This window comes from Mesoplodon mirus (genome assembly GCF_964341445.2).
Source record: "Mesoplodon mirus genome assembly, chromosome: 16".
Lineage (NCBI taxonomy): Eukaryota > Metazoa > Chordata > Mammalia > Artiodactyla > Ziphiidae > Mesoplodon > Mesoplodon mirus.
Window position 1 is genome coordinate 992,370 of NC_138992.1, and position 21,340 is coordinate 1,013,709.

Consider the following 21,340-nt stretch of genomic DNA (forward strand, 5'->3'; position numbering starts at 1 on the left):
GACAGCACAGCTTCCTGCCAGCTTCCTGGCCCACCCGCCTGCCCCTGGTTCTTGGGGTGTGTGTGCCCAGCAGCCTGAGTGGGAATGCTTGGCAAGAACATCTGGCCACAGCTTGTCCCCCTTGCCCTCATTCCCCTGGCCCCTCCACCCTGGCTCACCCATCCTCACCCCAGGGTCGATGTCGGGTACCCATCTCCCTGCTCCAAACCACTGGGCTGCCAGCTGGACCAGCTTCATCCTAAACACAAGCCTGAGCCAACCCTGCCTTGCTGAAGCCTCCATGCCCCCACTGTCCCCAGCACCGCCACCAGACACTGACAAACACCCCCCCCCCGCCCACACCGGGCATGCCCAACCCTCTCTCGTCTTGGCCTCAGCAGGTGGTGTTGTCAGGGCCTGGAAGCAACACCCCTCTCCCTAGTCCACTCAGCTGACCCCAAAATTCATTTCCTCAGGAGGCCAGCCCCAGGCGGTGGGTTCTGAGTAGGGATCTGAAGTGTTTGCAGGGGACGCTGGGGGCACCGAGGCACCTAGGGGCAGCTGAGGGCTTCCATGTGTGTCTGTGCACATGTGTGCACACATGCACACGGAAGGAGCGTGTAGGGCTCGGAGTGCTTGCAGGGTCCCATGTCCGTGTGGGGGTCAGTAATGCAGGGTCCCCGGTTCGCGAGGGACTCTCGGTGCTCATGTAGTGTCCTGTATGTTGCAGGGTTCTGTGGGGGTCAGTGCATGAGGGACCCCCCGTGCACGCAGAGCGTCCTGTATGTGTGTAAACTGGCAAGTGCCCGAGTATGGCAGGCGCAGGACTTGGTGTGCTTGTAGGGTCCTGTATGGATGCAGGGTTCTATGTGCACGGGGGGGTCCTATGTATGTGGGCGCTCAGTGTGCGTGTGGCATCCCTTGTGTGTGCAGGTCACTGTGTGCCTGGAGAGTCCCCTGTCCACAGGTGTGTGCAGAGGACCCCGTGCAGTCAGGGTTTGTTACGCGTGAGCCTGCCAGTGGGGTCCAATTATGTGGAGGGGGCTCGGTGCCGGGATCGGTCTGGGAGGGGACTGGTGTGGGGTGATGTCCACACGCGTGGGAATGAAGGTCCCTTGGGTGCAGTGCTTTTCCTATACGTGTGTGGGGTCGGCGTGTGTCGGGGATCTGCGGTCAGGGTCCCTGTGTGCCCGGGGTGGGTCCCAGGTACTTATGGGCATCCGAGTATGGGGGCGTCTCTGTGCGGGCGTCGGGGTGGGGGACGTCCGGGTGTGGTGCGGGGCTCCTGTGCTCACAGGTCCCCAGGCCCTGCCCTGCCCGGGGCTCGGCGCCGCCCCCACCGTCTCACCTGCTTCACCTGGCTTCCGCAGCCAGTAGGCGAGGCCAGAAGCGCCGCCCCCCGCGTGGGGCTGGCCCGTTTCCTAGCGACTGAGCCGGAACTTCGAGTCACCCTGACTTCCGGGGCGAGGGTTCAGGGGTCAGGCTCAGGGACCTAAGGCTTCGGCGAACAGATGGGCGCCTGGGGGTGCGGGGCCCTGGAAGTCGGGGCCTTAGCGGTCTCCGGGGGTAGCGGGCCGGGTTCCCGGGTTGCGCCGCCGGGGGACACGGCCGGGCCCGTGGCGCGGGCGGGGGTCCGGGGGAGCCGGGGCGCGGGCGGGGGTCCCGGGGGCGGCGGCGGGCGGGCGGCCGGCGGAGGAATGCGGGCGCGCCGCGGGTGGGGCCGCTCCGCCCCCAGGTGCTGCCCGGGCAGGCAGGCGGCAGGGACGGCGGGCGGGGCGGGGGCGGGAGCGTGAATCAGGCCGCGCGGCGGGCGGGCCGCGGCAGGGAGTGGCTGCCGGACCGACCGGACCGCGAGGCCGCTGGGCGGCGGTCGGATCCTGCTGCCCTTGTCCCGAGACCCCGCGCACCTGGCCAGGTAGGGCCCTCTCCCCGGGCTTCAGCCGGGCGGGGCGCGCGGGAGGGGGAGGCCGCGGCCGGGCCGGCGGGGTGGGGCGGGGTCGGCGCCACCGGCGCCCCCCACCGCGCGGCCTCACCTGGGCGGCCCGCCGGCCGGCACCTGGGCTGGGTCCTCGCAACCCAGGGCGGGGCGGTGGGAGCGCAGGCGCAGCCGCGTGCACGGGGGTCGGGCGGGTCTGCCCGAGCTGGGGGCGAGGGGGCGCCGCGGCCGCGTGTGCCGGTCTTGACGCGGGCGCCCTCGCTCGACGCCGGCCGAGGAGGAGCCGAGCGGGAAGAGGCGCCGGGCCCGGGTGGAGCCAGGCTGGCCCGACTTGCTCCCGCCCTCGCGGCCTAGCTGGAGTCCGGAGAGGGTGCCGGGCCTGGCCTGGACCCTTCCCTGGGGCGCCCCTTCTAGGCCGTCATGGCCTGTGGGTGGCCCGAGTGACCAGGGCTCGGTCTAGTTCCCTCCGTAGGTTCAGGGAGAGCAGAAGGCCCCGATTCCCTGGCGCCCAAGTCCCTGGACTTGGGTGGGTGGATGGGACACCCGGCCCCGTCAACCTAACTCCCTGGGGTTCAGTAACCCCATTTGGCCCTGCAGTGTGCACCGGAAAACTGCAGCTCACCCACTTCCAGACCATGAGCCTCCCCTGCCGGGATCTCACCCCCATCCTCCCCTCAGCCTAATGCCTCTGTCTGCCTGGCGCAGGGTCTGTCTACCTTGTGCGCTCGCCCCAGATCCTTCCCTCCGGATAAACCCCCAGGCCTGCCCTGTGGGAAAGACTTCCGGTGGAGGCCCCTGGTAAGGGAGCCCACTAGAGCCCTGAGGGCCATGCCTGGAGGCTTTGTCGCTGTGTCAGAGGTCAGCTGCCAAAGAGCGGGATTCCTTCTGAGTCATCGGCCTGGGTGGGATAAGAGCCCCTCCCTCCCTTAGGGCAGGCATTTGGTAGGCCTATGTGAGGGGAGGCGCGCTGCTGGCTTCTCCACAGCTGGCTGGGAGTGGCCACTGCCCGGTCCACAGTTCAGGGGTGTGCAGACCCATGAAAGGAAACAGGCAAAGGAATAAGGGTTTCGGGATCGTGGGTAGAGCTGTGTGGGCCAGGGCAGGGCCACCTGGCGGGCTCACTGTCTACGGGTGCCCCTTCCTGACCAGTCCTGTTGGATGAGAAGGTTCCTTGCCCACCTGGGATCCCCTGTCCCCCCACTGCATGCAGCCTGGACCTTTCGTGTTGATTCCCTTCCCCAGTGACATAGGAGGGGATGACCTCACTTCTAGCAGGTCTCCCCGGCTTGGGAAGCAGCACTCTCAAAGGCTGTCAGCGGGATAGCGCCCCCCACCCCAGTCACATACAGTTCGAGATCACACACACACCCTGCTGCCAGATACGGGGGTCCCCCGCAGTGTGAGGGGGGTGTGGGAGGAATTGGGAGGTTGGGATTGACACATATCCACTACTGAGGCTACGTATAAAATAGACGACTGATGGGAACGTATCTATAGCACAGGGGGCTCTACCTAACACACTTAGTGTCCTGAGTGGAGGGGATATATGTGTACGTGTGGCTGATTCATTTTGCTGTGCAGTAGAAGCTAACACAATACAGTAAAGCAACTATAGTCCAATAAAAATTAAATTTAAAAAAAGATACAGTGTGACCCCCCTCCCCCCCCGAAACAGGTACAGGGTGAAAACCTAGTACAAACAGGCCCACACTCATACCCGCGTGTGCACAGCCTCAGTCTGGTCCTGGTACTATGAGGCCGTATGTAACCAGATACAGTCAGGGGACGGCGCCCCCTCTAAGGCACGGCAGAGCAGCTTTTCCTCAGACAATCAGACCAAGTAGCATCTCCGCCAGGTGTGACTGAATGACACACGGGTATGCCCCATCCCCACCTCCATGTCACCTTCAGTAGCCTGTCACCTCCCAGGGAAGGTAGGCAGGAGAGGTTCCCCAGGTCATCCTGACCCCCCAACTTTCTCAGGCAGCAGTCTCCAGCGGGCCATGGACCCCATCCAGTCAGCATCGTCCAGCTGCACCTGCAGGGGGTGGGGGGGGGCGGGGGGCACTCTGGGTTGTCTGGCAGAACCGCCTCCCCGGCCAGGACCGATGTTCAGGAAGCCACAGGCTAGGCAGGATTGGCTTCCAGCGGACCCTCCTTCCAGGCTAGGGGGCTGAGCATCCAGGTAGTTCAGGGAACCCGAGGGAGATGGGCCCTGGGAGCCAAATAAAGACCCCCACCTGGCCTTCCAGGACCAATGACTGCTTTTACCCAGGCCGGGCCCGCGTGCGGGCCCTTTGGAAGCAGGTGGGCTGGAGTGGAGCCAGTGGGGCATGGCTGATGTTGTGAAGTTGGGGTGAGCGGTGAAGGTGGAGAGGTACCCTTGGAGCCCAGGACAAGCCCAGTGGCCACCGCAAAGGGCTCTGACTTCCTCCGGAGTGCGGCAGGGGGCCAGGCAGTGACCAGAAGCTTGGAAAGGCTGCTGCTGCCACACAGGGCCGGGCTTGGCAGGGACAGGCCTCCAAGCTCCTGCCAGGATTACAGGCCTCTGGGAGGGCTGGCGCCTGGGGTGTGGCCCAGGGAGGTGTCTGAGATGGGATGGTGGACAGGGGTCTGGGTTCGGCGGGCTGAGAGGTCAGCGAGTGGATTGTGGGGCTCAGGGTGTGTGACCCTGTAGGGCAGGTGCAGGAGTGGCCAGGGTCTGTGGATGGGGCTTAACGCTGCGTCCCAGGACAAGCGCTGTGTCCTGGGCCAGGTGTGCCATCAGGTCAACCCTGACAGCTGCATTAAAAAAAAAAAGTTTTAATACAATCTTTAAAGGTTATACTCCGTTTACAGTTACTGCAAACTATTGGTTCTATTCCCCCTGTTGTACAAGGCATCCTTGGGCCCATCTTACGCCCAATACCTTGTACCTCCTCCTCCCCCATATCTGAGTCTCCTTCTTTATTATATTCACTAGTTTGTTGTGTTTCTTTTAGGTTCTACGTACAAGTGATATCACACAGTATTTGTTTTTCTCTGACATTTCACTTAGCATAATGCCCTTCAAGTTCATCCACGTTGCTGCAAATGACAAAATTTCCTCCTTCTTTATGGCTGAGACAGGTGCATTTTACAGTGGAGGTAACAGGCCAGAGAGGCCCAGGGAGCAGCCCAGGTTCCCCTGGCACTGGGGGCAAAGACACCCAGGCAGCGGCCCAGCTCGTCCAGCACGCACAGTGCCAGGGGCCACGCAAATGCATTCGTGTCATAAAATCAGAAGAAAAACGTAAATATAACAGTAAAGCCTGGATTACGTTTTCTTTATTCCAACTATCATAAAATATCATTAATGTTTCTTTTTTTTAATGGAGGGAGGGGTCCACAGAGGCCATAAGGTAACCTGAGTGGGGTTCGTGTGGAGCCAGAGCCCCTGGCGGGAAGCTGGGGCACCAGGTGCTCCCTGGCTCCTGGTGAAAGCAGGGGCCTGGCCAGTACGGCCAGAGCGACGAGAGACAGCTGCGATGCCTGTGTCGGGGCGTTCTGATATTCCCCCAGCTAGGGGGCATGCTGGGTTCTGGGGGTGCCCTGGGAGACCTCCAGGCACAGGCTGAACTCCACAGCCTACGCAAGGTCACTGACAGCCCCTTCCATGATGCGTGTCCACATGTGTGTGTGGGGACACCCAGAGCCCCTGCCCCTGTAACGCGTCTCCCTGCCCTTCCCCCAGGTCCCTGGCCCCAACATGGCCCGTCGCTCCCAGAGCTCCTCGCAGGGGGATAACCCACTGGCACCCGGGTACCTGCCACCCCACTACAAAGAATATTACCGCCTGGCAGTGGATGCACTGGCTGAGGGTGGGCCAGAGGCCTATAGCCGCTTCCTAGCGTCCGAGGGAGCACCTGCCTTCCTGTGCCCTGAGGAGCTGGAGCACGTGAGCCGCCACCTGCGGGACCCGCAGCATGTTGCCCTCGAGCCCCCCGAAGGCAGCCCTCCCAACGTGGACTTCGATGGCTCCTCGGGCACCTACTGGCCTGTGAACTCAGACCAGGCAGTGCCTGAACTCGACCTGGGCTGGCCCCTGACCTTCGGCTTCCAGGGCACTGAGGTTACCACGCTGGTGCAGCCACCGCCACCTGACAGCCCCTGCATCAAGGATGAGGCTCGAAGGATGATCCGCTCTGCCCAGCAGGTGTGCTGTCCCAGGCTCAGCAGGCAGTGGGGAAGGGCAGCCTGAGCTGGACCTTGAAGCATGAGTAGGAGTGTGAGGGTGAAGGAGAAGTATCAGCATGCCCAGCTTAGGGGGCAAGGGTGGGGCCAGGGCTGGCTGGCCAGGCCTCTCCAGGCTTCAAGCTGTAATGAGGGCTCCCTGGCAGACTTTTTCCCGGGTCATCAGGGGTTTGGTTATTGCAAGCTGCAGACTGCACAGGTTTGCTTGCCCACGGTCACGGCCAGTGCCCAGAAACTCAGGGGCTCTGGGATGGTTGGGGTCCCTCCTTGCCTGGCTTTACTGTTCAGAGAATTCTCTCTAGTTCTGCCCTTGACCTTGCTGACAGCTTCTTACCCCTGTGCCCTCAGCACCCCAAACAGTTGGCAAATAGCAAAGGGAGCCTGTTAAACCATGGACCTTAAGGCAGCAGGTTCAGACACTAAAGACCCCTGCCTCTGCCCTCTGCCCCCCACCCCCCCGTGGCAACCCTCTCCCAGGGTCAGAAATGGAGCCTGGGGCTCAGCCCTGATACCTGCCCTGGGGTCCTTGGAGCTCAGCCGTCTGTAAGGCAGGGGGGTTTGGGGGGCCTCATCTGCCTTGCCCCCTGCGCCATCAGGGCTCTCTGCCCTGGGCTGAACACCCGCCCCTAGCTGAAGGACAGCCTGCCCCCAATAGGCTGCAGGCCCTGTGCCTGCCTCAGGCTCCATCATGGGCCACCTAGCAGTCCAGCAGCCCCATATCCCCTCTGACAGCCCCCTTCCTTCTGACCCCCATTCCATGACAGGGCCCCACTCTCCCCTGGGATGGGCTAGTAGCCATGGTTGGCACCCAGAGACAACCGCCTCTGATTCGACCCCCCGCAGGTGGTGGCCGTGGTGATGGACATGTTCACCGACGTGGACCTTCTCAGTGAAGTGCTGGAGGCCGCTGCGCGCCGCATCCCGGTGTACATCCTCCTAGATGAGGTGAACGCACAGCACTTCCTGGACATGGCCGACAAGTGCCACGTCAACCTGCACCACGTGGACGTGAGTGGCCGGAGGGTGGGGAGGGGTGGCCTGGAGGGTGGGGAGGGGTGGCCGGGAGGGAAGGGCTAAGATCCCTCTCCAGAGACATAACGCCTCTCCCGCCCCAGTTCCTCCGCGTGCGCACTGTGGCGGGCCCCACCTACTACTGCCGTACTGGGAAGTCCTTCAAGGGCCACGTGAAGGAGAAGTTCCTCCTAGTGGATTGCGCCGTGGTGATGAGTGGGAGCTACAGGTGCGCGCAGCCCCGTTGCCCCCCCAGCCCCAGCCCCTCCCCACTAAAGGGCCTCCCCTCCAGAAGCCCTCCTCCTGGAGCCCCTGACACAGCTCCACCCCGTCCTGCCCCTGCCTGGCCTGGGTTATTACTCGGCCCCACCCCTTCCCTCTAACCCTGGCCCCTCCCTTTCCCCTGACTGGCCTCGCCCCCTCCCTCTGACTGGCCCCACCCTGCTCCCAGCTTTATGTGGTCCTTTGAGAAGATCCACCGGAGTCTGGCCCACGTGTTCCAGGGCGAGCTGGTCTCCAGCTTCGACGAGGAATTCCGCATCCTCTTCGCACAGTCCGAGCCGCTGGTTCCCGCCGCCGGGGCGCTGGCCCGCATGGACGCCTACGCCCTGTCTCCATACGCGGGGGCTGGGCCCCTCATGGGTGGCCTGGTGACCGGGGTGTTGTCCCCTTTCTCCTTACCCAAACGAGCCCACCTCCTGTTCCCACCGCCTCGGGAAGAAGGCCTGGGCTTCCCCTCATTCCTCGACCCTGACCGCCACTTCCTGTCGCCCTTCCGCCGAGAGGAGTCACCGCGGATGCCGGGGGGCGCCCTGGAGCCACACGCGGGGCTGTGGCCACTGTCGCGGCATCTGGACGCCGAGGCCGGACCAGGCGGGGAGCTCTTGGGCCCGCGGGGCTTCTTTCAGGCGCGGCACCAAGAGATGGACGCCTTCAAAAGGCACAGCTACGCGGCCGCCGACGGCACGGGAGCCGTGGAGAATTTCGCCGCCGCGCGACAGGTGTCGCGGCAGACATTCCTCGGCCACGGTGATGACGTCCGCTTCCAGACCAGCCACTTCCACCGCGACCAGCTGTACCAGCGGCAGTACCAGTGGGATCCACGGCTCGCAGCAGCGCGCCCGCAGGGCCTGTGCGAGAAGCTGCGCACTGGCCACCCTGGCTTCGCGGACCATGACGACTTCGCGCTGGGCGCCGGGCAACGCTTTCTGGGGCTCGGCCCGGACGGACACCAGCGGCTGGACTACGTGCCATCCAGTGCCTCACGGGAGGTGCGCTATGGCTCTGACCCTGCCTTCGGGCCCGGGCGCTGCGGTCTGGAACCGGCCGGGGCCCCGTGCCCCAACCTGGGCCAGCGCTTCCCTTGCCAAGCGGTGACGAGGCTAGGCCCAGAGACTGTGCCCAAGCCAGAGCCAGAGCGCAGAGGCCGGCCCGAGGGGCGGGCGGGACTGCGGCACTGGCGCCTCGCCTCCTACCTGAGCAGCTGTCACGGTGAGGACGCTGGCGACGAGGGCCTGCCCGCACCCATGGAGTCCGAGGCCTATGAAGACGACGTGTTGGTTTCTGGGGATCGGGTGGCCGCCGGGGACCTGCCGACCTCGAGCTTCCGAGCGCCCACGTCCTTCCCGGGCTCCGGCAGCGGTGGTGGCGACGGCTCCGAGCCCGAGGGCCTGGAGGCAGGCCTGGCCAAGCAGGACTCGTTCCGCTTGCGCGTGAACCCGCTGGTCCAGCGCAGCTCGCGGCTGCGTTCCTCGCTCATCTTCAGCGCGTCACAGGCGGAGGGCACGGGCGGAGCTGCCGCGGCCACCACAGAGCAGGTGGTGAGCGAGATGCCGGCGTCCGGTGGCAAGGCCGTGCGCTCTGCTGTCTCCAGCAAGGTGGCCGAGCTCCTGGAGAAATACAAGGGCCCGACGCGGCACGCCGGCGGCCTGGGGGCAGCGGTCACGGTCGCCAGCCACAGCAAGACTATCCTGTCCCAGGCGTGGCGGGAGGAGGTGTCGGCACCTGGGGGCGGTGGGAGCGAGCACCGCAGCCTCGAAAGCTGCCTGCTAGACCTGCGCGACTCCTTCACGCAGCAGCTGCACCAGGAGGCTGAGCAGCAGCCGGGAGCCGCCGCTCTCACCGCCACGCAGCTGCTGGACACACTGGGCGGGAGCAGCAGTGGCGCTGACCGGCTGTCCTCCTGCTTCCTCTCCACCCAGGGCCGCTCCACCTCCCCGCAAGGGCGGGACAACCCCCCCGCAGAGGGGCCCGGGGCGCACCAGCCGCCCCACTCTGAGCCAAAAGGGGGCCCCACGTCAGCTTACCCCGAGCGGAAGGGAAGTCCCACTGCAGGGTTTCCCAGCCGCGGAGACAGGCCCACCACGGGATTTACCGAGCAGAAGGGGAGTCCCGCTTCCGCCTGCCCTGAGCGCAGGGGGAGCCCGGTGCCCCCGGTGCCCCCTGTGCCGGAGCACAGGGGCAGCCTCCCCCTCCCCTTCTCCGGGGAGGCTCCAAAGACCGGGCCCACAGAGGAGGCGCCTGGTGGCCCCATGGAGATCCTACGCAAGGGCTCTGCGCGGCTGCGGCAGCTGCTGAGCCCCAAGGGTGAGCGGCGCGCGGAGGATGAGGGCAGCGTCCCGGTGCCACAGGAGAATGGGCAACCTGAGAGCCCCCGGCGGCCGTCGCCAGGCCGGGCTGACAGCACCGAGGCTGCCACAGGAGATGAGCGGGGCCCGCGGGCGCGCGTGGCCTCGGCCACGGCCAATGCCTTGTACAGCAGCAACCTGCGGGATGACACGAAAGCCATCCTGGGGCAGATCAGCGCCCACGGCCAGAAGCACCGCGGAGTCCCCGCGCCGACCCCGACCCAGAGCAGCCCTGAGCTGGGCCACCCTCCAGCTGCCGGCGGCCAGGCCCCTGACATGTCCGACAAGGACAAATGTTCTGCCATCTTCCTCTCAGACAGCCTGGGGACCCAGGGCCGGCTGAACCGCACGCTGCCAGCCAGCGCAGAGGAGCGCGACCGCCTGCTGCGCCGCATGGAGAGCATGCGCAAAGAGAAGCGCGTCTACAGCCGCTTCGAGGTCTTCTGCAAAAAGGAGGAGCCCGGGGGCCCGGGGGCCGGGGAGGGCCCGGCAGAGGACACCAGGGACAGCAAGGTGGGCAAGTTCATGCCCAAGCTCCTGGGTACGTTCAAAAGCAAGAAGTGAGTCTCCTGGCCCACCAGCCCAGGTCGGGGCGCCGGCATCACGGTCCGGCAGAGCCCCTGGTCCTCAGCCAAAGCCTTCGGAACCTGGCTGAGCGCAGCCAGAGCTTGGCTCCACTTGAGGCTCACCTGGTGGTCCTCCCTGCCTCTTGCCCCTTGGCCTCTCCTCCCTAGGGGCTCCAGCCCCTAGCTGCCCCTGGCCCTACTCCCCCAGTTCCCGCTCTTCTCACACCTCAGTCTCTGGACCCTCAGTGCCACCCGACCTTCTTCTGCGTCTGACTCCACCATTTCTTTGGGCTTCAGGTCCCCTTTGGATTGCCTCAGGGACCCATCTCTCTGTGCCTCAGTCCCCCATCTTTCAGGGGGCCCGCCTCTGTGCCTCAGTCCCCCATTCTCTGGGGTCCTTGTGTCTCAGGGTGTCTGTGTCTCAGGGGTCCCCTCTGCTCATGGCCTTCTGGCTGTGCTGCGGCCTCTCCTCTGTGCCTGGCAGCCCCATCCTCTCTCAAGGCCTCCCACCTTCTCAGGACCTGTCCTCCCCACCTAGGTCGCCGGGTTCACTTCCTGCCCTGCCCCTTTCCACCCTCCCGGCACCTCTCCTGGTGGCCCATCCCTTCAGCGTGGGGAGGTGGCCCCCGAGGGGCTGCCCTGTTGAGGACTGTGGGTGCTGCTCCCGCGGGGTGCCAGCGAGGAGTGAGGGCGCCAGGCTTTGCGGCACAGTAGTCAGGTGGGTGCTACCCTCACAAAGGTCCCTGGCAGACGTGTGTTCACAGGTGCCATCGACAGCCACGCCGGAGAAAGGGGCTGGATGCGGAGCTCTTGTTCTGTGAGGGCAGAGGACGAGGTGCAGTGGCACCTGAGCCCCAGCCCACTGCTCTGAGGGGTCTCCATGCCCCGTGAGGTGGGAGTGGTCCTTGCCCTGCAGGTGCCCAGCAGACCCCAGCTCCACCCTGTTCTGCATTCTTTCCACCTTTGTCACCAACCCCCCAAAAATCTGTCCAAGGCTCCCCACTTAGCTTTTTTTTTTTTTTTTGCGGTACGCGGGCCTCTCACTGTTGTGGCCTCTCCCGTTGCGGGGCACAGGCTCCGGACGCGCAGGCTCAGCGGCCATGGCTCACGGGCCCAGCCGCTCCGTGGCATGTGGGATCCTCCCGGACCGGGGCACGAACCCGTGTCCCCTGTATCGGCAGGCGGACTCTCAACCACTGCGCCACCAGGGAAGCCCCCCCCTTAGCTTCCTTGTATCTTTTTTTACCTCCGGACGGTAGGTCTGGAATGGCACATTTGGGCACCAAATGCTTAGAAAGCCCCCACAGTAGGTGCCAGTACTGTTAAGGTAGTGTTTGCACTATTTCTTTTTAAGTAGGCTTTTTTTCTGTTTCTTTTTCTTTTTTAAGTATAAGGAACCCCACTTGCTCTGGCTGAGAAAGGATTTAAGGAACAAGACTGCTGAGTCAGGCAGCAGTTGTGACTGAGCAGCTGGAGAAGGGAGGGGGGTGGGGTAGGGGGACTCCTGCCCCCCCGGCGGCTCGCAGTCTGTTTGCAAAGCCACCACCCAGGTAGGGTAACAGCAGAGACTTTGGTTCGAATGGAAAAGGTCACTGGGGAGCCGGACAAGCTGGAGCATTTCTGGGTCTTGACATGCTTGTTGACGAGTTTGGTTTTACCTGGCCTGGTGCACAGCTGTTCTTAGCAGACCTGGCCGGGCCTAACGCTGAGGGAGGCGCCGGCAGGAAATGGAGGTTCTGCCCAGGGAGAGGCCAGAGGCCCTCAGAGCCTGCCATCTGCACCCTGCGCATCGTGCTCAATAAGACATCTCCTCAAATGTGATTCTGCACATTTTGGTGTTAATAAAACAATGCACAAAATATTCCAGCATGTTCCCAAATATGTGTGTGTGTGTGTATAATTATATGTTGTATATTGCGACCTTTAGCCTTATGACCTTCTCAGATTCCCTCTGGACACCACCACCCATCCCTGTTGAGTGTACTAAAGACCCCTCCCCCTCTATGCTGCCATACCTCTACCCGCATCTTGCTAACCAACACGGACCCCTTCCACCTCTCAGCCCCTTCCTGTGCAGGCCTCACTTCACTGCCACACTTAGCTGCCTACTGCCCATCCTTGCCACTGCCTGGCCCTGTGTAGGCACAGCCCCTGGTTGCCTAGCCCAGCAGACACTTCCCAGCCTCGTCTCGAAGCTCCCATCGACCTGGGGCTTCCCCTGGCCTGGGTGCCAAGCAGCCACTTGCCCAGTTGTTTGGGCCTCCCTGGCCCTCCAGTCCCAGCAACACTGCCTCTGCACTTAGGGCTGGACTTCTTGGGTCCCCTGCCCCTTTCTGGGCAGTGGCATTCATCCTACAGTCTCATTTGTCCCCCTTGTTTATCACTTGGGGCTATGCCTCAGGCTCTAGAAATGCAAACAACTGCCCCTTGGGCAGTCCCCATCTTGTGAATAGCTCACCTCCAAGCCAGAACTGTGGTGGTCCCATCCTTGGCCTTCCCCCAAGCCCTGTTCTCTCTGCCTCTGAGTCTCTCTTGGAGCTGCCAGGTCTGGGTCCACCCTCTGCCCAGCTCTCCTTGCCCAAGTCTCGCCCTTCCCCCGCAGCAGCCCATGTCTTTTACAGTAGGGCAGAGCTTCCTGCTCACGGCATCACCGCACAGGCCGAACCCCTTAGGCTGTGAACTCCTCCTGCCAGGCAGCCGGGAAGTGGCCTCCCTGTGTCCTGACCGCTGCCCAGGGTCAGACGCGGTGTGAGGCATGCATGGGGCCAGGAGACATCTCAGCGCCGCTGGGCCTCTCCCACCTCCTTGGCCGGCACACCCCCGGCCTGGGCTCACACCAGGCCCTTTGCCCGGTGGTGACCAGAGGAAGGGGCCCTGAGCCCCACAAGACATTTCCAGCTGTTCTCCCCCTCCCCCAACCAAGGCCTGGAGACAGACTGGGTGCCCGTCACTGTGCTGGTGGGGCATGGGCTGGGGTGACTGACAATGACTACGGTCAGGGGTGCCGCCCCATCTTGTCCCTTTTCCTGCTCTGGCTCAAGGCCACAAGTGTCACATGGTAGCTTGCACCCAGGCAACAGATGCACTACACAAGACCCTCTCCTGCCAGGACCACCCTGGGGACAGCCTGCAGCAGCCCCAGCTGGGATCTGACGTGCTCAAGCACCAGGCAGGCCTGCTGTGGACACAGGTGACCAGACAGGAGCCCAGGGTGACAGCCTATGGTGCCCACGAGGCTTCTCAAGGGCTCTGTCCTCGAAGAGGGCTGGGCTGCAGGAAGCCGAGGAGGCAGGTTGGCTTGGCAGGCTGGGACACACCGCACTGTATTGGAGAAGGTGAGTGAGGCTGGAGTGTGAGCCTCATCTACGCCCCCCAGAGAGGCCTGGACGAGCTCCAGAACGCACATGTGCCCAGGAGAGGGCGGGTTGGGGAAAAGGTGGGTGGAGAGCGCTGGGGCCTCGGGCGGGGTGGGGGGGCGGCCTGGAGGAGGGGCAATCCAGCGACTGGGGGAGGGGCGCGGGGCTGGGCGCCGGGGACGGCCGGTTGAAGACCCATAAGGCGGCTCAGGCGCGGGGTCCGGGGAGCAGGGGCAGGCAGCCCAGCGCCGAGCGGCAGACGGGCCCGTAGGCTTGGGAGTAGCCCCCGAGCGCGGCCCGCGCGGCCCCCTGGGCCTCCTGCGAGGCCGAGGCGCTGAACATCCTGCGGCCGGGCCTCCGGGGAGGCCGGGGAGGAACCAGCAAGCAGACGAGGACCATCGTAGGAGGCGTGGAGGGAGCGCCCAGAGGCGAGGGAAGCGGACGGGGGACGGGGAAGGAAGATGGAAGGGAGGGGAGGGCGGGAGGGGCGCGGGCTCACCGGTCGCCCGCCGGCCGCGTAGCCACCACGGCCCGAACGGCCCGGGTTCCGTTCCGGTCACTCCGGATCAAGGCCTGCACGGCCACCTGGGCGGCGGCCTGCGAGGTCAAGGAGGGCGCCGCCCCCCTCCCGCTGGGCTTCACCTGGGAAGAGGCGTGTCGCAGGATCACTGGCTCCGTCGCGAAGGATCTGCGGGAGGGGTCCGCCTGTGCCCCCCTTCCCACGACCTACCCAGCAGGATGCCGAGGGGAGCCCTGCCGTCGTCCAGCGGGGCCCTTTCCCTCTCCCAAGACCTCCTGGGGGCGGAGGCTGGTGCAGGGGGGCCGAGCTCTGCCTGGGAGGGTCCTTGGCTCCGCCGGGGACATCTGTGGGGTCGGAAGATCAAGTCCCGGAGTTAGGGGTCCCGCGCTGCTGACGGTTGGTGGTCCCACACGGCGGGGACCCCAGCAGCTCCGCGCGGGCGGCCGCCAGACCACACACCGTGCGCGGGGACGTGACCGGGGTTACTTCGAGGCCGGCGTCCGGGCTGCCGCGCAGGCGAGCCCGAGGGCAGCTTGGCCGCGGCTCTGGGTTTGAGCGGGGGCGCCGGGGGCGTGGGGACAACGCCCAGGCCCGTCTCTCTCGGGACGCGGCCGTTACCCCTGCGCTCCAGGATCATCTGCGAGAGGCGAGGGGCGCTCGGAGGTGCGCGGGGTGGGCGTCAGGGGGTTGGGGGTCGCTGGGGCAGGGGAGGCCTCGAGGGTGCGTGCACGGGGGATGATGGGGGTCGCGGGCCGGAGCACCCGATAGAGGCGGCTGCGATACTCGGTGGCCGAGAGCTGGGCTCCTTCGTGCACCGGGAGCCGCACGTCCGCCTCCAGGAGTCCCTGGCAGAGTGGAAGGCCACAGTCCTCCGACTGGCCCTGCCCACGCCCTGCAGGTGGCCTAGTCCGGCGGACGCCCGGGCACCTCCCCGAGCTCACCCCCTTCCCGAGCCGCCGCTTGAGCAGGTATCGCTGGGCAACGTGACGGTCCATCTCGGCGGCGCACATGCCGGCTGGTGGGCGCCAGAAGGCCTCCAGACACGAGCTGGGCTCGAACTGTTGAAACCGGTTGCCTTGGGAACCGATGGCGGAGCCCTCCCTGCGCCTGCGCCGGGGCGGGGCAGAGCGGAGTCTGCAGCCCAAGCCCCGCCCAATCCGGTGCTGCCGTGGAGCCCCACCCCGCAGTCCCGCCCCCTCGGCACCGCCCCCGGACCCTCGCCGCCTTGCCGAGTGCTATTCCGCGTGGTCCAGGCCAGAGCCCAGAAGGTGCCCCCCTCCGCCCTCCGCCCTCCGCCCCCCGCCCCACCTGCGCCCAAGGAGCCTGCTGCAGCCTCCAGAACCTCTCCACCAATCCGGGCCTTTGCACGTGCCGTGCCCACCGCCTGGGACGCTCTTTCCTCCCGCCTTGCTTCTCCGGTCTCTGCTAAAGGGGTGCCGACGGTTAGGGTGTCATTCGCAGACAGCCCCTCCACTCCTTGGGTATTTGGCGACAGGGGCCGGGCCATCCCCAGAGGGTGCTAGCGCTTGAACTGGGCAGGTGCTGAGGCACCGCCAGGAAACGGGAGGTTAGTTCCAGGGCGGGGGTCCCGGCAAGCGGCTGGGAGAGCAAACCTGGAGGGGGTGAGAGTCTATGAGACTGGCTGAGAGGGGGCTGCAGTGCGCAGAGGTCAAGCGCCAGAGGGCGACCAGAGCCTTGCAGAAAAAGGAAGCCAGGTAAGGGGGCTGACCGGCGGGGGTTAGCCAGGGAAGGAAGTGGGAGCACAACCCCTTGGACGTTGGAAGAAGAGCATCGACGGGACAGCTAGGCAAAGGCCCCGAGTGGGAGTGTGCCTGGCGCGTTGGAACCACAAGGAGACCCCGTGTGGCTGGAGCCCTGGGATGGAGACCAAGGTATCAGCACGGGGCGGTGGGCGAAGCTGGAGGGATCTTCCCCGACCAGGGCTCGAACCTGTGTCCCCTGCATTAGCAGGTGGATTCTTGACCGCTGTGCCACCAGGGAAGCCCAATAAGCATTTGTTAAGTTAATGAATATTATGTGCAGAACTAAATTCGCAAGTTCTTTGAAGGAAAAAACTACTTTCTGTATCTTTCAGCATCTCCTATAGTATTCATAGAGTGCCCTATTCTTAGGTCCCAATAAATATTTTTGATAGATATAGTGAAGAAGATGCTTCGTCATATGATTTTATATAGCATGCTGAATGATCTTTCTAGAGGATATAATTTTTTACAAGAATAATTTCCCAGTGATATGTAATAGAGCACTGAGTCAACTAGTAGTCAAGAAATGGAGCCTCTAATCCCAATTCTGGCACGGACTCACTGTGTGACAATGGACAAGTGACAGAACTTTGCAACTCTGCAGCATCCTCATCTGTAAACAGGAATATGAAAAAAATCAGAGCTAGAAGGACCTGAAAGCTTTTAGTCACATAGAAATACTGGCACATTGTACAAAATATACAAGAAAGTTCATGGCAGTATTGCTTGCAATAGTGAAAAACTGGAAACAACCTATGAGTACGTCAAGAGGAGACTACGTAAATGAGGTCATGAAAAGCAAAGGAAGACAGAAATTGTCACACACCAGAGAACACTAAGGAGGTATGATAAATAAAGGCACCGTGGATTGGATTCTGGAACTGAAAAAGGACAGCAGTGGGAAAACTGGTGAAATTTGAATCAAGTCTGGAGTTTAGTTTATACACAGGCTATACAATGTCCCGAGAGGACTTATGATGAGAAAAATGTCAGTCACAGCTTTAAGCCCTTGGTTTGGAAGGAGCCAATGAGAAAGCGGATTGGAAGGAGATGTATGTACAATTTCATTCACAGGAAATCGGTAAAGGATGATGCTTTCCTTGCACTATCCACCCCAACAATATGTGCTTCTGGTGCTTGAAGAGTCTCCATATCCTAGTGAAGAGAATTCCCATGCTTGGGCAGCTGACCCCCTTTCCAGCCACCTGGGTGACCTGGACATCCCCAGCTCAGGCTGAAGCGGGGGAGGAAGACGTGCTGAAGCCTACACCTCTGCTCTGCCGCTCCTGCACTCACTGCTGGCCAGCTTCTTAGGAACCAGAGGAAGGCGAAAGCCCAGGCCTCCCTGCCACACGCGTGGCCCCGACGCTGCCTCTGGGGCACCCTTCTGGCTTGCGGACGTTGCCTCCATGTTATCTGCAGTGAGCCCCATGGACCACTGTCCTCCTCTAGCTCAAGTGACTTGGCTTGAAATTCAGTAATTCATTTTTCTGATTGATCAAGTCTGCTGTTGAAGTTCTCCACTGGGTTTTTAATTCTTCATTTCTAGTGTATTCTTCAGCACCACAATTTCTGTTTGGTTCTTTTTTATTATTTCTGTCTCGTTGAAATTCTTGTTTTGTTCACGTGCTGTTTTCTTGGTATTATTATCTTTGTTCTCTTGTAGCTCACTAACAATTTGGCAATCTCTATAAAAAATGTATAATGCATGTATCGTTTGATTCAAAAGGAATTTGTCATACAAAAATCTCACAAGCAGGCAAAAATAGTTTTTGGTAGCATTGTCTTAGTAGGGAAAAGTTGGTGACAATGTAAGTGTTCATCAGTATCAGACTGGTTACATGAATCATACTTCAATTATGCTATACAGCTATTATTATATATAGAATCCCACATAGCTAGTAATGTGTTTTATAATATTATATCTATATATACTGCCCTGAAAAAGTTACTGAAGATATATTGTTAAGCAAATAAAACATTTACAACAAAAAAATAAATAAAATTATGGACAAAGGATTTGAATAGACATATCTCCAAAGAAGATATACAAATGGTCAACACCCCAGGAAAGGATGCTCAACGTCATTAGCAATCTGGGAAATGCAACCAAGACATATGAGGTCACACTCAGTCACTAGGATGACTTTAAAAAAACAGTCTTGGCAAGGATGGAGAGAACTCAGAACTCTCATACAGTGCTGGTGGGATGTAAAATGGTGCAGCTGCTGTGGAAAACTGTTTGGCAATTCCTCGAAAAGTTAAAGATAGAATTACCATACAATCCAGCAATTCCACTTCTGGGTATATATCCAAAATAACTGAAAACAGATATTCAAACAAATACTTGTACACAAGTGTTCACAACAGCCTATTCACAAAAGCCAAAGGTGAAAACAACACAAATGTCCATCAACTGATGAATGGATAAAGAAAATATTATCTATACAGACAATAGAATATAATTCAGCCTTAAAAAAGAATGAAGTACTGATATGTGCTCCAATGTGGATGAGCCTTGGAAACATGATGCTAATTGAAATAAGTCAGATACAAGAAGTCACATATTATATGAGTCCACTTAAATGAAGTATTCAGAAAAAGTACCTCCATAGACGGAGAAAGCAGGTTGGTGGTTCCCAGGGGTTGAGGGGAGGGGAGATGGGTAGTGACTGCTTAATGGGTACAGGGTTCCTTTTTGGGGTGATGAAAATGTTTTGTAACTACATAGAAGTGATGGTTATACAAATACCACTAATGTGTATACTTCAATATGGTTAATTTTATGTTATGTGATTTCACCTAAAAAAAAAGAAAGAAGTTACAAGGCTTGGGAGGAAGCAGGAAAATGGGAGCCGTATCCAGGAGAAAAATAAGCTGATAGAACCAGCCCCATAAATGACAGAGATGATGGAATTGGCAATGACTTTAAAAACAGCTACTATAAATATGCTCATGGATATAAAGAAAGCATGAATATAGTGAAATAAGAAAGGAAAATTATTAAAAAGAACCAAATGGAATTTTTAGAGCTGAAAAATAAAATATCTGAAATGAAAAACTCATTGGATGGACACAGCAGAAAAAATGATCAGTGAACTCAAATACACAGCAATATAAACTATCCAAATTGAAACCCACAGGAAAAAAAAAAACCTCACTGACCTGTGGGACAGTGTCAACAAAAGGGGGTTGCAGAAAGTATGTTTGAGAAAGTAATGGCTGAAATATTTGCAAATTTAAAGAAAAAATTATATATTCACAGATCCAGGAATTTAAATGAAACCCAGGTAGGAAAAACACAAAGGAACTCATAACTAAATTGCTGAAAAACAGTGATAGAGAAAAAATACTAAAAGTAACCAAATAAATTTACATGCAGAGGAACAAAAATAAGCATAACCGCAGAGTTTTTATCAGAAAAAAAAATCAAACCAGAAGGAAAAGCAATGACATCATTAATGTACTCAAAGGGGAAAAAATGTGAATCTAGAGTTCTTGAACCAATCCCTAAAAATGTAGTGTATAGAAAGCATACAGAGCAGATTACAAATGAGAAGCTGGGTACAGTTAAAGTGGAACCAGTGTTAAAAAATTAGAAGGGTGGCCAAACAGAAGGGGTGATTCTTCAGGCTGGAAATGAACTAAATCTGGTGAGAAACATGGTACCGTGGAAACCACTGGAGCCTTTAGTGGAAAGCCTCCTGCCAATGGAAATGGCTGATATGATCATCATTAAATGACTCGTGCATTGATGGGAAGAGGATGTAATTAAATGTTCTGTGAAAAATGTTTTCATATTATTGACATCTTGTCATCAAGAAGACTGATACAGAACATAAAAAATAAACATAAAATTAGAAAACTAACAGAGGAATTACGAGCGTCAGGAATGAAAGACTACTTTCCTACCAAATCCTTCAAACATTGAAAACAAGGGTTTATTGCCAACAGCCTCCCGCCAATACCTTTGGTAACTTAGACGAGATGGAACGTCCATTGAACGAGTGGGAGTATTCCCCAGATATAATCAGTAATAAACATAGAGGGCTTCCCTGATGGCACCGTGGTTGAGGGTCCGCCTGCCGATGCAGGGGACACGGGTTCGTGCCCCGGTCCGGGAAGATCCCACATGCCGCGGAGCGGCTGAGCCTGTGAGCCGTGGCCTCTGAGCCTGCGCGTCCGGAGCCTGTGCTCCGCAACAGGAGAGGCCACAACAGTGAGAGGCCCACGTACCACACACACACACACAAAAAAAAAACATAAAGATAAACTGAAAAACTCTATGCCCACAAGGACGGAGAGGAGAACAGAAGGCCCATCGATGGAAATGGACGAAGGACTGATAACCACTTGGACAGGCTGAAGGGATGACAGCTGGACTCACCACGGAGGGTCCGAGGTGAGGAGCGGGGCCGAGAGGCCAGGAAGGGCGGCACGCTTGACTCGGAAGGCACCGCTGGCCGTCCCCCAGCTCCAGCTGCGGCAGCCGGAACGGCAGGTGGGAGCCTTGGTAAACTCAATCGACAAGAGCGGGGCCTGGTGAGGCGGGGCGCGGAGCAGTGCAACGCAGCTGCTGAGGGCAGTGGGACCTCTGGCCCCTGGAGCAGCAGGGACGTGTGACAGCTGCCCAGCCCCTCTTCTCCCTGCCGTCCCCCAGGAACCCGCAGCCAAAGGAGGTCTCAACCCTGCCATTCTGCCACCAAGAACGTGGCCCTAAGCAGAATTATCCCCAAATCAGTGAATTTCAGCAAAAAAGGAATTCTGCAGCATGAACTTCATTACATTTACTTAATTATTAAATCAAATTTTCAGTGGACATTTGATTCATCCATTTATTTTTAAATCTGCTATTACGTGTTTTCTCTTGGGGCCATTATTTCTACCCAGTCCAACTTTCCCTTGTCCAGATGTCCTTGCAGATATAAATTTTGTCAAGTTTTTATTTTCTCATCAGTTGTCAGTTGACAGTTTTATTGCATGCAGTTGTAACCTTCACCTTAGTGAACCTTAGTTCTGAGTGCATTATTGACTCGGGGTATTTATTATGCCTGGAAAAGAAGTGGGCTGTGCATTTACTTTTTAGCTGACCCATGGGGAGAGCATGTGCAGTGTGGATGGCCTCATCCAGGAGGCCCACAGTTAGGGGCAGCGGGCGTGTGGCAGGTCAAACCCCCCAGGCTGAAACGATTTGGCCTAAACTTGCTTCATCCATCACCAGCCTCCTTATGACCCTGGAGACCAACTCACAGGGATCCCACCTCCCAGACGGCAGAGTGTCACGTCTGAGTATGGGCCCTGCCCCTCCCGTGAGTCACAGTCCAGGGCAGGGGCCCTGCCCCTCCCTGTGTGTCAGGTCCATGTATGGGC

At 59.5% G+C, this 21,340-nt stretch overlaps 2 protein-coding genes across 2 annotated transcripts; one reads left to right on the forward strand and one right to left on the reverse strand.

Moving 5' to 3' along the window:
• Positions 1 to 1,770: 1,770 nt before the first annotated feature.
• FAM83H (family with sequence similarity 83 member H) lies at positions 1,771 to 12,210 on the forward strand. Its single transcript, XM_082601291.1, has 5 exons — positions 1,771 to 1,894; positions 5,628 to 6,089; positions 6,971 to 7,135; positions 7,243 to 7,367; positions 7,590 to 12,210. Exons 2-5 carry the CDS (start codon positions 5,643 to 5,645, stop codon positions 10,327 to 10,329), a joined length of 3,477 nt encoding a protein of 1,158 aa, XP_082457417.1. The 5' UTR covers positions 1,771 to 1,894; positions 5,628 to 5,642; the 3' UTR covers positions 10,330 to 12,210.
• A 1,554-nt stretch (positions 12,211 to 13,764) lies between these two features.
• On the reverse strand, positions 13,765 to 21,065 carry MAPK15 (mitogen-activated protein kinase 15; the record flags this gene model as incomplete). Its single annotated transcript, XM_082600920.1, has 8 exons — positions 13,765 to 14,104; positions 14,216 to 14,329; positions 14,418 to 14,551; positions 14,667 to 14,844; positions 14,969 to 15,052; positions 15,149 to 15,314; positions 20,358 to 20,571; positions 21,062 to 21,065. 8 exons carry the CDS (start codon positions 21,063 to 21,065, stop codon positions 13,895 to 13,897), a joined length of 1,104 nt encoding a protein of 367 aa, XP_082457046.1. The 3' UTR covers positions 13,765 to 13,894.
• Between the last annotated feature and the right edge of the window lie 275 nt (positions 21,066 to 21,340).